At 45.1% G+C, this 16046-nt stretch overlaps 1 protein-coding gene across 1 annotated transcript in view; it reads right to left on the bottom strand.

Moving 5' to 3' along the window:
- Positions 1 to 13021, bottom strand: part of LOC311117495 (very-long-chain (3R)-3-hydroxyacyl-CoA dehydratase-like) — a 16563-nt gene extending 3542 nt beyond the window's left edge. The window contains exons 1-10 of the mRNA XM_084192419.1: positions 12869 to 13021; positions 11976 to 12018; positions 11793 to 11866; positions 11283 to 11447; positions 11068 to 11119; positions 10125 to 10235; positions 9083 to 9210; positions 8708 to 8820; positions 2704 to 2810; positions 2187 to 2318 (exon numbers count right to left, since the gene is read on the bottom strand). Of these exons, the coding sequence (XP_084048545.1) occupies positions 2187 to 2318; positions 2704 to 2810; positions 8708 to 8820; positions 9083 to 9210; positions 10125 to 10235; positions 11068 to 11119; positions 11283 to 11447; positions 11793 to 11866; positions 11976 to 12018; positions 12869 to 12949 (1006 nt within the window). The 5' untranslated portion in view covers positions 12950 to 13021. The remainder of the gene's footprint in view (positions 1 to 2186; positions 2319 to 2703; positions 2811 to 8707; positions 8821 to 9082; positions 9211 to 10124; positions 10236 to 11067; positions 11120 to 11282; positions 11448 to 11792; positions 11867 to 11975; positions 12019 to 12868) is intronic.
- Between the last annotated feature and the right edge of the window lie 3025 nt (positions 13022 to 16046).

Raw genomic sequence — 16046 nt, 5'->3', positions numbered from 1 at the left:
GTTAGGGTTAGTGTGTAGGGTTAGGGGTTAGGGTTAGAGAGAGGGTTAGTGTGTAGGGTTAGGGGTTAGGGGTTAGAGAGTGGGTTAGTGTGTAGGGTTAGGGGTTAGGGGTTAGAGAGTGGGTTAGTGTGTAGGGTTAGGGGTTAGGGGTTAGGGTTAGTGTGTAGGGTTAGGGGTTAGGGTTAGTGTGTAGGGTTAGGGGTTAGGGGTTAGAGAGTGGGTTAGTGTGTAGGGTTAGGGGTTAGAGAGTGGGTTAGTGTGTAGGGTTAGTGTGTAGGGTTAGGGGTTAGGGGTTAGAGAGTGGGTTAGTGTGTAGGGTTAGGGGTTAGGGGTTAGGGTTAGTGTGTAGGGTTAGGGGTTAGGGTTAGTGTGTAGGGTTAGGGGTTAGGGGTTAGAGAGTGGGTTAGTGTGTAGGGTTAGGGGTTAGAGAGTGGGTTAGTGTGTAGGGTTAGGGGTTAGGGGTTAGAGAGTGGGTTAGTGTGTAGGGTTAGAGAGTGGGTTAGTGTGTAGGGTTAGGGGTTAGGGGTTAGAGAGTGGGTTAGTGTGTGGGGTTAGGGGTTAGGGTTAGAGAGAGGGTTAGTGTGTAGGGTTAGGGGTTAGGGTTAGAGAGAGGGTTAGTGTGTAGGGTTAGGGGTTAGGGGTTAGAGAGTGGGTTAGTGTGTAGGGTTAGTGTGTAGGGTTAGTGTGTAGGGTTAGGGGTTAGGGGTTAGAGAGTGGGTTAGTGTGTAGGGTTAGGGGTTAGGGTTAGAGAGTGGGTTAGTGTGTAGGGTTAGGGGTTAGGGGTTAGAGAGAGGGTTAGTGTGTAGGGTTAGGGGTTAGAGAGAGGGTTAGTGTGTAGGGTTAGGGGTTAGGGGTTAGGGAGTGGGTTAGTGTGTAGGGTTAGGGGTTAGGGGTTAGAGAGTGGGTTAGTGTGTAGGGTTAGGGGTTAGGGGTTAGAGAGTGGGTTAGTGTGTAGGGTTAGGGGTTAGGGGTTAGAGAGTGGGTTAGTGTGTAGGGTTAGGGGTCAGAGAGTGGGTTAGTGTGTAGGGTTAGGGGTTAGGGGTCAGAGAGTGGGTTAGTGTGTAGGGTTAGGGGTTAGGGGTCAGAGAGTGGGTTAGTGTGTAGGGTTAGGGGTTAGGGTTAGAGAGTGGGTTAGTGTGTAGGGTTAGGGGTTAGGGTTAGAGAGTGGGTTAGTGTGTAGGGTTAGGGGTTAGGGGTTAGAGAGTGGGTTAGTGTGTAGGGTTAGGGGTTAGGGTTAGAGAGTGGGTTAGTGTGTAGGGTTAGGGGTTAGGGGTTAGAGAGTGGGTTAGTGTGTAGGGTTAGGGGTTAGGGTTAGAGAGTGGGTTAGTGTGTAGGGTTAGTGTGTAGGGTTAGGGGTTAGGGGTTAGAGAGTGGGTTAGTGTGTAGGGTTAGGGGTTAGGGTTAGAGAGTGGGTTAGTGTGTAGGGTTAGGGGTTAGGGTTAGGGGTTAGGGTTAGTGTGTAGGGTTAGAGAGTGGGTTAGTGTGTAGGGTTAGGGGTTAGGGGTTAGAGAGTGGGTTAGTGTGTAGGGTTAGGGGTTAGAGAGTGGGTTAGTGTGTAGGGTTAGGGGTTAGGGTTAGAGAGTGGGTTAGTGTGTAGGGTTAGTGTGTAGGGTTAGTGAGTGGTTTAGTGTGTAGGGTTAGGGGTTAGGGGTTAGAGAGTGGGTTAGTGTGTAGGGTTAGGGGTTAGGGTTAGAGAGAGGGTTAGTGTGTAGGGTTAGGGGTTAGGGGTTAGAGAGAGGGTTAGTGTGTAGGGTTAGGGGTTAGGGGTTAGGGAGTGGGTTAGTGTGTGGGGTTAGGGGTTAGAGAGTGGGTTAGTGTGTAGGGTTAGGGGTTAGGGGTTAGAGAGAGGGTTAGTGTGTAGGGTTAGGGGTTAGAGAGAGGGTTAGTGTGTAGGGTTAGGGTGTATGGTCAGAGAGTGGGTTAGTGTGTAGGGTTAGGGGTTAGGGGTTAGGTTTAGAGAGTGGGTTAGTGTGTAGGGTTAGGGGTTAGAGAGAGGGTTAGTGTGTAGGGTTAGGGTGTATGGTCAGAGAGTGGGTTAGTGTGTGGGGTTAGGGGTTAGGTTTAGAGAGTGGGTTAGTGTGTAGGGTTAGGGGTTAGGGGTTAGAGAGTGGGTTAGTGTGTGGGGTGTATGGTCAGAGAGTGGGTTAGTGTGTGGGGTTTATGGTCAGAGAGTGGTACTAACTGACCGAGGAACATGAGGGCGAGGTAGAGCTTCAGAGTGTAGGAAAAGCTGAAGGACGAGCCCAGGACCGTAGGTAGAGGGATGCTGTACAGACGGGTCTCATCGAAGATGGGTAGGGACTGGATCACAGCTATAGCTAAGAGGGAACAGACAGGACAGACAGGAATACTCACTACTACATAGCAACACTTGGATATCTTGGTAATAAACTACGTAATATCTTGTTTCACTTGTTTGACTATAATCATCATACCACTATTATTTACATACAATTTACATATTAAGTGAATAGAGTAGGTATAGAGCTCTCTGAGGGAGTGTGTGTGTTTGTGGTGAGTGTGTGTGTGTGTGTGTGTTTGTGGTGAGTGTGGGTATGTGTGTGTGTGTGTGTGTGTGTGTGTGTGTGTGTGTGTGTGTGTGTGTGTGTGTGCGTGTGTGTGTGTGCGTGTGTGGGGTGTGCGTGTGTGTGTGTGTGTGTGTGTGGTCTTTGTGTGTGTGGTCTGTGTGTAAGGCCCACTGACCCTCTGCTAGGACCCCCAGAGGGTAGAGGGGAATCCAGATGGAGTATCTGAGCCAGGTCAGCAGCTTCCAGTCTGTGTCGATGCAGGCCAGCATGTAGAATGGATACCTGGGACACACAACAAAACAACAGGCTTATTTAGAGCGATACGATGCAGGCCAGCATGTAGAATGGATACCTGGGACACATAACAAAACAACAGGCTTATTTAGCATCATTCACAAGTAGTGAGCGATAAAATGCAGGCCAGCAAGTAGTTCGGACATATAACAAACAGGCTTGCTACTAACATCAGTAGCGAGACAGCTGTAATACAGTGCAGGCCAACATGTAGAACGGGTTCCTGCGAAACGCTTACAACTAGTCTCACTAGCTAGCAATATAATGTACGTTCATGGTTACAACTAGTCTCACTAGCTGGCAATATAATGTACGTTCATGGTTACAACTAGTCTCACTAGCTAGCAATATAATGTACGTTCATGGTTACAACTAGTCTCACTAGCTAGCAATATAATGTACGTTCATGGTTACAACTAGCTGGCAATATAATGTACGTTCATGGTTACAACTAGCTGGCAATATAATGTACGTTCATGGTTACAACTAGCAATATAATGTACGTTCATGGTTACAACTAGCATCACTAGCTAGCAATATAATGTACGTTCATGGTTACAACTAGTCTCACTAGCTAGCAATATAATGTACGTTCATGGTTACAACTAGTCTCACTAGCTAGCAATATAATGTACGTTCATGGTTACAACTAGTCTCACTAGCTAGCAATATAATGTACGTTCATGGTTACAACTAGTCTCACTAGCTGGCAATATAATGTACGTTCATGGTTACAACTAGTCCTGACAGACACCTAGTTCCCATCCTGACAGACACCTAGTTCCCATCCTGACAGACACCTAAGTTCCCATCCTGACAGACACCTAAGTTCCCATCCTGACAGACACCTAAGTTCCCATCCTGACAGACACCTAAGTTCCCATCCTGACAGACACCTAGTTCCCATCCTGACAGACACCTAGTTCCCATCCTGACAGACACCTCGTTCCCATCCTGACAGACACCTCGTTCCCATCCTGACAGACACCTCGTTCCCATCCTGACAGACACCTCGTTCCCATCCTGACAGACACCTCGTTCCCATCCTGACAGACACCTCGTTCCCATCCTGACAGACACCTCGTTCCCATCCTGACAGACACCTCGTTCCCATCCTGACAGACACCTCGTCCCCATCCTGGCAGACACCTCGTTCCCATCCTGACAGACACCTAGTTCCCATCCTGACAGACACCTCGTTCCCATCCTGACAGACACCTCGTTAAGTTCCCAGATGACACTGCCTTGATCAGCCTGTTGTATGATGACGAGGAACACCATGGCCCGGTCCTAAACGACTTTGTAGAATGGTGTGACGAATCACACTTGGTCCTCACTACCAACAAGACCAAAGAGATGTGCATAGACTTCAGGAAGAGTACAACACCTACCTCTGCAACATCTATCAGAGGTCAGAACATAGCGATTGTAGAGGAATACACATATCTGTGTGTCCTCTTGGATAATAAGCTTCAGTGGAGTAAATGTACAGACCTGATCTACAAAAAGAGTCAACAGAGACTGTACTTTCTCAAAAAACTGGGACAGCCTATAGGGAGGAGGTCAGAGACCTGGCCGTGTGGTGCCAGGATAACAACCTCTCCCTCAACGTGACCAAGACAAAGGAGATGATTGTGGACTACAGGAAAAAAAAGAGGACTGAGCACGGGGCTGTAGTTGAACAGGTTGAGAGTTTCAAGTTCCTTGGTGTCCACATCACCAACGAACTATCATGGTCCAAACACACCAAGACAGTCGTGAAGAGGGCACGACAAAGCCTATTCCCCCTCAGGAGACTGAAAAGATTTGGCATGGGTCCTCAGATCCTCAAAATATTCTATAGCTGCACCATCGAGAGCATCCTGACTGGTTGCATCACCACCTGGTATGGCAACTGCTTGGCCTCCGACCGCAAGGCACTACAGAGGGTAGTGCGTACGGCCCAGTACATCACTGGGGCCAAGCTTCCTGCCATCCAGGACCTCTATACCAGGCGGTGTCAGAAGAAGGCCCTCAAAATTGTCAAAGACTCCAGCCACCCTAGTCATAGACTGTTCTCTCTGCTACCGCACGGCAAGCGGTACCGGAGTGCCAAGTCTAGGTCCAAAATACTTCTCAACAGCTTCTACCCCCAAGCCATAAGACTCCTGAACAGTTAATCATGGCTACCCGGACTATTTGCACTGCCCCCCCACCCCCACCCCATATTTTTACGCTGCTGCTACTCTGTTAATTATTTATGCATAGTCACTTTAACTCTACACACATGTACATATTACTTCAACTAGCCGGTGCCCCCGCACTTTGACTCTGCACCGGTTCCCCCCTGTATATATAGCCTCCCTACTGTTATTTTATTTTACTTCTGCTCTTTTTTTCTCAACACTTTTTTGTTGTTGTTTTATTTTACTTTTTTATAAAAAAATAAATGCACTGTTGGTTAAGGGCTGTAAGTAAGCATTTCACTGTAATGTCTGCACCTGTTGTATTCGGCGCATGTGGCCAATTTGATTTGATTTGATTTTCATGTTGACTGTACTATCCTGATTCTGTTTTACAAATCTTTCATTGAGAGTATTTTAACTTTTTGTACTGTTTGTTGGTATGGCAATGCCACTGTCAGCCAGAGAAATACGCTGAGAAGGATTATCACCACAGCAAGCAAGGTACTTGGAGTCAAACAGACAGCCCTGGATGAGATCTTTAAGGTCAGAGCCCTCCAAGGCTCACATAATCATTTTAGACCCAAGCCACCCCCTGTCCCCAGACCCAAGCCACCCCCTGTACCCAGAGCCAAGCCACCCCCTGTACCCAGACCCAAGCCACCCCCTGTACCCAGACCCAAGCCACCCCCTGTACCCAGACCCAAGTCACCACCTGTAGCCAGACTTTGAACTACTCCCCTCTGGGTGCAGGTATAGAGCACCCCTTGGCGGAAAAACATAACTAGACAATCATTTGTGCCAGGTGTGATATCCCTCCTAAATAGCTCAGGCTAATGTTCCTATCGACCCAGTAAAGCCAGCAAGCTAATGTTCCTATCGACCCAGTAAGGCCAGCAGGTTAATGTTCCTATCGACCCAGTAAGGCCAGCAAGCTAATGTTCCTATCGACCCAGTAAGGCCAGCAAGCTAATGTTCCTATCGACCCAGTAAGGCCAGCAGGTTAATGTTCCTATCGACCCAGTAAGGCCAGCAGGTTAATGTTCCTATCGACCCAGTAAGGCCAGCAAGCTAATGTTCCTATCGACCCAGTAAGGCCAGCAGGCTAATGTTCCTATCGACCCAGTAAGGCCAGCAGGCTAATGTTCCTATCGACCCAGTAAGGCCAGCAGGCTAATGTTCCTATCGACCCAGTAAGGCCAGCAGGTAAATGTTCCTATTGACCCAGTAAGGCCATCAAGCTAATGTTCCTATCGACCCAGTAAAGCCAGCAAGCTAATGTTCCTATCGACCCAGTAAGGCCAGCAGGCTAATGTTCCTATCGACCCAGTAAGGCCAGCAGGTTAATGTTCCTATTGACCCAGTAAGGCCAGCAAGCTAATGTTCCTATTGACCCAGTAAGGCCAGCAGGCTAGTCTCTTTTTATTGGTATGTAACTGTTATGAAAGTTGTATTGTCAGTTTGTTTTGTATTTAAACGCCACTTTAAACGTGTACATGACACTGCAACAAAATGTCCCCATGGGAACAATAAAGTCAGTAAAGTAGAAGAACAAAATGCCAGTGAAGACACTTGCCAGCTGATCAGAGCATGCTCTGAGTACGCATCCTGGTAATCCATCTGGCTCTGTGACTTTGTGAATGTTAACCTGTTTAAAGGTCTTACTCACATCGGCTACGGAGAGCGAGATCACACAGTCATCCAGAGCAGCTGGTGCTCTCATGCATGGTTCAGTGTTGCTTGCCTCAAAGCGAACATAGAAGGCAGTTAGCTCGTCTGATAGGCTCGCGTCACTGGGCAGCTTGCGGCTGAGTTTCCCTTTGTAATCCGTGATAGTTTGCAAGCCCTGCCACATCCGAGCCGGCGTAGTAGGATTCGATCTTAGTCCTGTATTGACGCTTTGCCTGTTTGATGGCTCGTCAGAGGTCGTAGTGGGATTTCTTATAAGCATCCGGATTAGTGTCCCGCTCCTTGAAAGCGGCAGCTCTAGCCTTTAGCTCAGTGCGGATGTTGCCTGTAATCCATGGCTTCTGGTTGGGGTATGTATGTATGGTCACTGTGAGGATGAAATCGTCGATGCACTTATTAATGAAATCGGTGACTGATGTGGTGCGGATATCATGGCAGTAATGGTGCCGAGTACAGAGTATACAAAGGATGACAATTTCCTTATACCATATTTCTTACACCAAACCACTTTTTAAACGGGAAACATTATTTTCACGATACTTCGATAGCAGGTTAGGAAAACTTATGCAGCAGGCTAGGATAATTAACTTAGCAGGTTAGGGAAAATGCATGAAAACTATGTAAACCATATGCCATGGCCATTTCAGTCACTAGATCTCAACCCAATTGAACACTTATGGGAGATTCTGGCGCGGCGCCTGATACAGTGTTTTGCACCACCATTAACAAAACACCAAATGATGGAATTTCTCATGGAAGAATGGTATCAGAACCCTCCAATAGAGTTCCAGACACTTGTAGAATCTATGCCAAGGTGCACTGAAGCAACTTTATGCTGGTGTTTCCTTTTTATTTTGGCAGTTACCGGTATGTGAACTATATAGGGCTCCCGAGTGGCACAGCGGTCTAAGGCACTGCATCTCAGTGCTTGAGGCGTCACTACAGACCCCCTGGTTCGATTCCAGGCTGTATCACAACCGGCCGTGATTGGGAGTCCCATAGGGCGGCGCACAATTGGCTCAGTGCGGGTTTGGCCGGTGTAGGCCGTCATTGTAAAGAAGAATTTGTTCTTAACTGACTTGCCTACTTAAATAAAGGTAAAATAAAAAATAAAATAAAAATAGAGGTAGAGTCACCTGAAGATCTCTATGGTGCTCTCTTTTGACTATATTATAGAGGTAGTCACCTGAAGATCTCGATGGTGCTCTCTTTTGACTATATTATAGAGGTAGTCACCTGAAGATCTCGATGGTGCTCTCTTTTGACTATATTATAGAGGTAGTCACCTGAAGATCTCGATGGTGCTCTCTTTTGACTATATTATAGAGGTAGTCACCTGAAGATCTCGATGGTGCTCTCTTTTGACTATATTATAGAGGTAGTCACCTGAAGATCTCGATGGTGCTCTCTTTTGACTATATTATAGAGGTAGTCACCTGAAGATCTCGATGGTGCTCTCTTTTGACTATATTATAGAGGTAGTCACCTGAAGATCTCGATGGTGCTCTCTTTTGACTATATTATAGAGGTAGTCACCTGAAGATCTCGATGGTGCTCTCTTTTGACTATATTATAGAGGTAGTCACCTGAAGATCTCGATGGTGCTCTCTTTTGACTATATTATAGAGGCAGTCACCTGAAGATCTCGATGGTGCTCTCTTTTGACTATATTATAGAGGCAGTCACCTGAAGATCTCGATGGTGCTCTCTTTTGACTATATTATAGAGGTAGTCACCTGAAGATCTCGATGGTGCTCTCTTTGACTATATTATAGAGGTAGTCACCTGAAGATCTCGATGGTGCTCTCTTTTGACTTTATTATAGAGGCAGTCACCTGAAGATCTCGATGGTGCTCTCTTTTGACTATATTATAGAGGTAGTCACCTGAAGATCTCGATGGTGCTCTCTTTTGACTATATTATAGAGGTAGTCACCTGAAGATCTCGATGGTGCTCTCTTTGACTATATTATAGAGGTAGTCACCTGAAGATCTCGATGGTGCTCTCTTTTGACTTTATTATAGAGGTAGTCACCTGAAGATCTCGATGGTGCTCCAGAGGTAGAAGACGAAGAAGACCACTGCTTTGTTCTGCATCTCCTCCAGACTACCGAAGATCACAAACAGGATAACGTTCCTACCCACCACCTGGACAGGTCAAAAACACAAAAACACACTACATTAAATTCACCCTAAATACAAAATCACTTATCCTCACCCTGAAAGCATCCTATGGGCAAGGAGAGACAATCTATGCTTTGGGTTGGTTTACAAAAACCATTGCTGCCAACTTTAGCTTTGACTAACCAAAAACAACTAGAAGTCAACGTATCCCAAATTAGCATGCGTTATATTTTAAACCCAAGCCATTTTGAAAGTGAGTTTTCTGTGTGTTTGGATTGAACCCTACCTGGATCATAGCTGGGAAGACCCCAGTCTTGACCAGACCCACTAGAGGGTTAATGACCTCTGCTACGGCCATCATCTGACAGAAGTACATCATGTCAGCAATGGTGTGGAACGTGTCATAGAAGGAGTCTGACAGGAGGGAGAGAGAGAGAGAGAGAGGTAGAACACATTGAATATCCAAAGTAGCCTGGTTCCATACTGTATGTGCTGAAGTCCAGCAGTTCTCAACCCGTTTTAGTAACTCTACCCCTGTCACATTTAGCTATGCCCGAAGTACTCCCCCAAGTACCATTTCATGTGTATTTCACCAGTAGGTCTACGTTCTCGTAAGACTCCTCAAGTGTCCCTGTGGAAAGGCCAAAGCACACCAGGGTGACAACCACTGCTGTAGTCAAGTCTTCAATTGTTCTGAGGACATACAAACTGAATTTGGCTAAAGCACAAACAGATTGGACCACCGGGCTATTCAGTATCCAAAGCTATTTGCAAGACAAATTCATCGACAGACTAGAGTCAATGTTATTTTTCTCATATTCAAATGGGCGCAGCTATGAATAAAGGGCCCGTTTACTTCTTCTAGGGAAGCAACACATCGGCTTGATGGGTTTGATGTCAGTTCTGAGTGGTGTGGGTTCATCTGCCTCACTCAGATCACTTCACAGAAACAGAACTTAATAAGAATAAGTTGAAACTAGACAGCTTTAAGCTAAAAATAAATAAATAAGAGGAAGAAAGATGATGTATGTAAATATTTGTGTTATGTGAGACATCTATACTAACTCTCTTACTTTATGTTGAAGAACCAGTTCTGAGGTAGCTAGATCCAACCACAGCTGTTGAGTTTAAAAGGAATTATTATGATGGTACACTTTTCCATCCCTGAAAACATTGACCACTTAACCTGCTTGGTGTCTGTAGCCAACTCTGTAGTCAACTCTCAAGCCAAACATGACAACCAACCAACAAACAACAACAACAACAACAACAACAACAACAAACAGCCACTAACAGACTGGACCCTCAGCAGGCTCCGGACCACTGACCTTGTCCCAGGATGAAGAGACGGACGGTCATGTTGACAAAGATCCAGGAGAAGCCCAGGAACTGGACCAGGTTGTACATGAACAGATAGCCCTTCTTTAGACCCAGGTAGGCTGAGAGAACAAACTAAATATTAACATGCTACAGCTTTAAACACATAACACCAGGTTGAACATGAACAGATAGCTCTTCTTTAGACACAGGTAGGCTGAGAGAACATTGTACAGCTTTCAATAAAACACACCAAAATTGAATAAATACAAAAGGAGACTCCAGTCAATTGGTTTTGTATGTCTACACCAAAACCAAATGATTTGAAATTACATTTCAGATGTTTACATTTTCAAATATCTAGTACTTAAAAAGGTAGCTTGTATTTGTGTTGGTATAAACTAAAAGGCGATGCACATTCTAAACCAGGGTTCCCCAATTGGTGGCCCGCGGGTGGATTTATTTGGTCCCCAAACTTTTCTGAGCAAAAAAAAAAAAAGTATACGTTGCATTTTCATTGTTGTACATAGAATAGTGTAAAAACACCAGGAAATCAGCTGTTACCAAGTATTCCCACGAGCAGACTAGGTGAAAAATCTGTCGATGTGCCCTTGAGCAAGGCACTTAACCCTAATTGCTCATGTAAGTCGCTCTGGATAAGAGCGTCTGCTAAATGACTAAAATGTAAAATGATAATAGAGAGACATATACAAATTTAGGCAAGGATTTAAATGATCTGCTTGGGATTCTTGTGGTCAAATTGCAGTCTACAAATGATTTGTACTTATGTTCCGGCTCCCCGACCATCTGGTCAACAACAAAAAAAAATTGTCCCACGGCTGAACCTAGTTGATGATCCCTGGTCTAAACCAACGGCATCTTTAACAAGAAACGCAAATATTCAGATTAGAGACAAGGGCTGCAGTGTTCACAGCTGCACCGCTCGGTACTTACCGTCTTTACGGATTCTTGACTCGATGCTGACCTTGTTAATCTTCTCCTCTTCCTGAGAACAAACAGACAGAGCATCAGGTGTAATACATGTCATAACACACTTAGAAAAGCCAAATAAAGCCTTATACTTCATAGAAAATTATTTGTCATCCTTTTTGTATTACGTCTAAAAGTTCCACAGCGTTATACCAAAAACTGACCCTGGACATTACTACCTTAGCCTGAAGCTCCATCTCTGCGTCTGATTCGTCGAGCCAGCGGTCGAAGTCTGGCGCCAGGAAGAGAGGTTTCCTCTCCTGCAGAGTGAGTCTATCCCACCAACGTTGCTCTAGCTTCCTCACTGTCACGTTTACCAGGCGCTGGGTCGACCTGTGACTCACCTGGCAGACAGACATGCACACAGACACAAACACACAGTGAGTATGATCATTACCGTAGACACCACAGGAGGTTGGGGAGAACGGGCTCGTGGTAATGACTGGAGCGGAATTAGTGGAATGGTATCAAATATATCAAACACATGGTTTCCAGGTGTTCGATGCTATTCCATTTGATCCATTCCGGTCATTATTATGAGCCACCTCCTGTAGTAGATACACTTAACAATAAAGTACATGCAGGGAACAGTAACAATCTCTAGTACAATAAGAGAGGTTTGTCTTTGAGACTGAGAAGAGTGTGATGAGAAACTACATTTTGGAGGAGAAAATAACAGAATAGAACACCTCAGGTTTTACTGGTTCCAGGAAGTCCAGACTGAACTCATAGTCATTGACTCCTTTAGCTCCGTGACCCTGAGCTGTCGAACAAAGGAACATGAGTTTAATACCATGTACAGACTAGAGTTATTCTCATTATATCAGCTTGTGGCCTGTGTCATTCTGTTCCAATGTAATGCAAACACCAACCTTTGAATTGCAGGGTGTTGTCTTGCACGCAGATATCAAGATTCTGAAACGCGAAAGTAAATGTCATGCATTAAAAAAAAACTCAAAAAGCGGAAGAAGACTGTCAGCTTCCAGGCTAAATATAGAAACCACTAACATTGGTTGAGCTCAAACTATGTGACTGAGTGTCTGATACGGATGTGTATCCCTCACACATACAGCATCACTAACATATTCTGATGACATTATGTACACTATGCTATGTAGCTGGAGTACAAATGTTGATCATGATGCGTCTTGAGTGAGTAACTATGTCTGCTGAATGGCCAAATTGGATCCAGCGATCACCATGACAATTCCTGAATCTTTTATGAAGTATGACATTCGGTAGACGCACCACCACTAGCTACTAACGTTACCAACTCAATATGAATGACAGTAACTAGCTAGCTAGCGTCAGTAGCTAAGCGTTAGCTAATGTCTAGCCTCGTCGAGAACCAGCCTTCTCTCGACAACGACGTGATTTTGGACTGTGGAATAGTGGATCAGGATCTCAGGAAACGATATGTATGGTACTGTCTGACTAGTAGTAGTGTCATGCTAGACTTTTGTTTTGTTATCACTCGGTATAGTTAATAGAACAAAGTGGTAAGTTAGCTAGCTAGATTTATGAGCATACTTGCTAACGTGTAAGCATGGGCTGGTATCACTCCATTCTCAAGGGAGCATTGTAGCTAATGTAATGTATGTAATGTGTTCATGTCAGCAACGTGCATTCAATTTACAATGTCCAGCAGTGAGCTTAAGCAAAGACACTTATTACAGGCTGAAGTGATGTTTACTATCTAGCTAGCTTGTTAGCCTAGCCAGCTAGCTTGGAGACAAGTCGGTCCCGGAGAGCATCAGTAACATACCTTAGCGTCACTCAGCTCTACGCGCAGGTAGATGTCTCCGTGACGCTGTGCCCAATATACGTGCGGTGTGAGGGTCTGCATTGTGATATATATATATATATATAAAGCTACGGTAGATTCAATTAATATTATTGTTATATCAAGCAGAAGCAATGATGGAGATCCTCCGCATCATTCATTCAGCCAGCTGGCTAGAGGCGGAAACAGTTATCAAAGGATACTCAGGGTGCGTTCAGTTCGATTGAACGTTTACGTTGCTTAACGGTTTGTACTAAACGACACGTTTCCCTAAAACGTTCTTGAACAGACTTTTGAGGTACGTTTGCTCCGTTTGGTGGGTGTGTCTTGAAGTAATTTACTGTATGTCTGCGGCACAACGTTCCCCAACACACAACCGACCCAACCAACCACTCCCTCCACGTTTTTGAACTGGTCGTTCATAACAGCACCGTTTCCATTGAATTGAATGTTGCAGTACGTTTTTCTATACTGAACGCAGCTCAGGTGTCGCTACGTGCGCGCTACACCCACGAATCAAAAAAACGGAAAGAACGTGCTCGTGCACAGTCAGTACAATAAAAAAAGTGATGTCAGAGGTTTCAAACTTTGATATTATTTAAATTGAAAGAAATATATAATATTGATACTCTCTGGATATGTATTGGACAGTACAGAAGTTCAGCTCTTACAAACGTACTTTTTATTTTTTTCTTCCTCAATTCGGGGCTACATGTAAGCTACGGGGGCAACCAACATCCAAGGGCTGCTCCCCAAGACACCGGCCAATTCACGCCATCTGAAACGTTACATCCGACGTGTGAAATAGATTAAAGTGATATCCACCGTACGGCTGATCATGTTATGTACTATATAAAGCCCATACAACAGAAGTGACTGTTATTCAAATCAGCCATGTTATACAGGCCTTGGACTTCTCCAGGCAGATGATACATACATGCATCAGCAGTCCAGAAACAAAATTAAAAATAATATGCCATTTAGCAGACGCTTTTATCCAAAGCGACTTACAGTCATGCGTGCATTCATTTTTACATATGGGTGGTCCCGGGGATCGAACCGACTACCCTGGCGATACAATCTTGGTTAGAGTGCCAGCACACCAAAACTATCAAGTTTGACCTACTTGGGATGCTGTAGGTCTATGGGTCTATGTATGACATTTGATGCAAGTGGAATGTGAACAGGAGCAAGTATTCAAGCATCTATATATTTTGTCTAAAGAAAACAAATCGTATAACAAAATTCCTTTTGAATGACATTTATTTAAATAGGACATTTGTTTGTAAGAATGGTTATAATACATGAAAGCAACTGTATCTGACCTTCCCATTTCACAGAAAGTATCAGAAACAGAGATAAAAAATAGTATTTTCAGATGATTCACGCTTTGGTGAAGAAAAATCTTTGTTTCCTTCTTGTCGGCCACATCGGTGTCAAATGCCAGACTCTTTTCTTTCTTGAGGGCTACAGCGCATTGAGAAACGTATTCCAACAAGCACTGACAGAAGACGTCACTGTGACTACTCCTGCCACTTCCCTGGGCTAGGGTAGTCTTGTTTTGGACCTTGTACGCTCATATAAAACTGGAAAGTGTTACGAAGGTAAATGGCATCATCATGTCAACCATGTTTGTACAACCCAAGCTACGTCCCAAATGACACCCTATTCCCTCTAGTGCACTACTACCCATTGGTCTGTGTGGTCAAAAGTAGTGCACTTATATAGGGAGTAGGGTGGCATTTCGGACTCACTACCAGTGTAAACGCCACTCTCATAGTCTAGATGCCAAAGCTTTACAACAACAGACATCTCAAAACATCAGCTCTTTATGCCCGGTAACGATTTTTTCTTTTGAAATGCAGCTGTCGGACAAGACTCTTTCCTTGAAGCTCATAAAGCAGTTCGTATAACTCAACTGCATGGTGCTATAGAAAGCAATACTCCTTTACAGAACACAGATAGAGCGGGGGGGAACGGGGTAGGTTTTCTCAGCCAGCTCTGTCACAGCTTCTAGTTCTTTAGGGGCCTAGGACTAGGTACTGTCGTCATGCCGACTGACTCAAGTTTAAACAGCACTTTCAGGGAATTACCTACCGCCTCCCAGGTTACCAAGGTGCCCTACCGCCTCCCAGGTTACCAAGGTGCCCTACTGCCTCCCACGTTACCAAGGCGCCCTACTGCCTCCCAGGTTACCAAGGTGCCCTACTGCCTCCCAGGTTACCAAGGGGACCTACCGCCTCCCAGGTTACCAAGGTGCCCTACTGCCTCCCAGGTTACCAAGGTGCCCTACTGCCTCCCACGTTACCAAGGCGCCCTACCGCCTCCCACGTTACCAAGGCGCCCTACCGCCTCCCACGTTACCAAGGCGCCCTACTACCTCCCAGGTTACCAAGGCGCCCTACTGCCTCCCAGGTTACCAAGGTGCATGCAAAAACCATGAGGAAAAGCTCAAGCCTGAAAAAGAAATACATTTTGTTTATTTATTTTTTTATGAGTGAATGTCACTCAATTTGGCTCTCATGAAACAGTTGGTAGTGTGTTATCTGGAACGGAGAACTTCTAAGGAGAAACAGGAGGAGAGGTGATCGGACACCAAAACAACAAGGAGGAAGGGAGGAGGGGGGGGTAGAACAAACAGGACATGGCTTGCATCCCAAATGGCACCCTATTCCCTACATAATGCACTACTTTTGACCAGGGCCCATAGGGCTCCCATAGATAGGGCTCCCATAGATAGGGCTCCCATAGATAGGGCTCCCATAGATAGGGCTCCCATAGATAGGGCTCCCATAGATAGGGCTCTGGTCAAAATAAGTGCACTTTATAGAGAACAGGGTACTATTTGAGACACAGCCGGACTCCTTTCCAAGTCATTCTCTATTCATTTCTCAAAACCCCTCAGGTGCAATTAGCTGATAACCTCTGAAAGTTGCGAGGTCAATTCCAACTATGAATAATCAATGTATTACCTGAACTACAGTCTGGCTTGCTGTTAAACATATGGTTTGTTCTTTAGTCTCATTCTCTCACCTACTAATGCTATCCTTTAGTGGATTTTGTTTTGTCAGATTTGCTTTAAAGCTACTACAACCCAGTCAGAGTTCTATCGTTCGTTCAAACTGTTTCTTTCCTTGTTCTCCTGGGTGAAGAAGCTACA

This window comes from Coregonus lavaretus, assembly GCF_964263955.1.
Source record: "Coregonus lavaretus genome assembly, contig: HAP1_SCAFFOLD_1015, whole genome shotgun sequence".
Lineage (NCBI taxonomy): Eukaryota > Metazoa > Chordata > Actinopteri > Salmoniformes > Salmonidae > Coregonus > Coregonus lavaretus.
The sequence above is the reverse complement of the archived record's forward strand: the minus strand, read 5'-3'. Positions and strand labels throughout refer to the sequence as shown.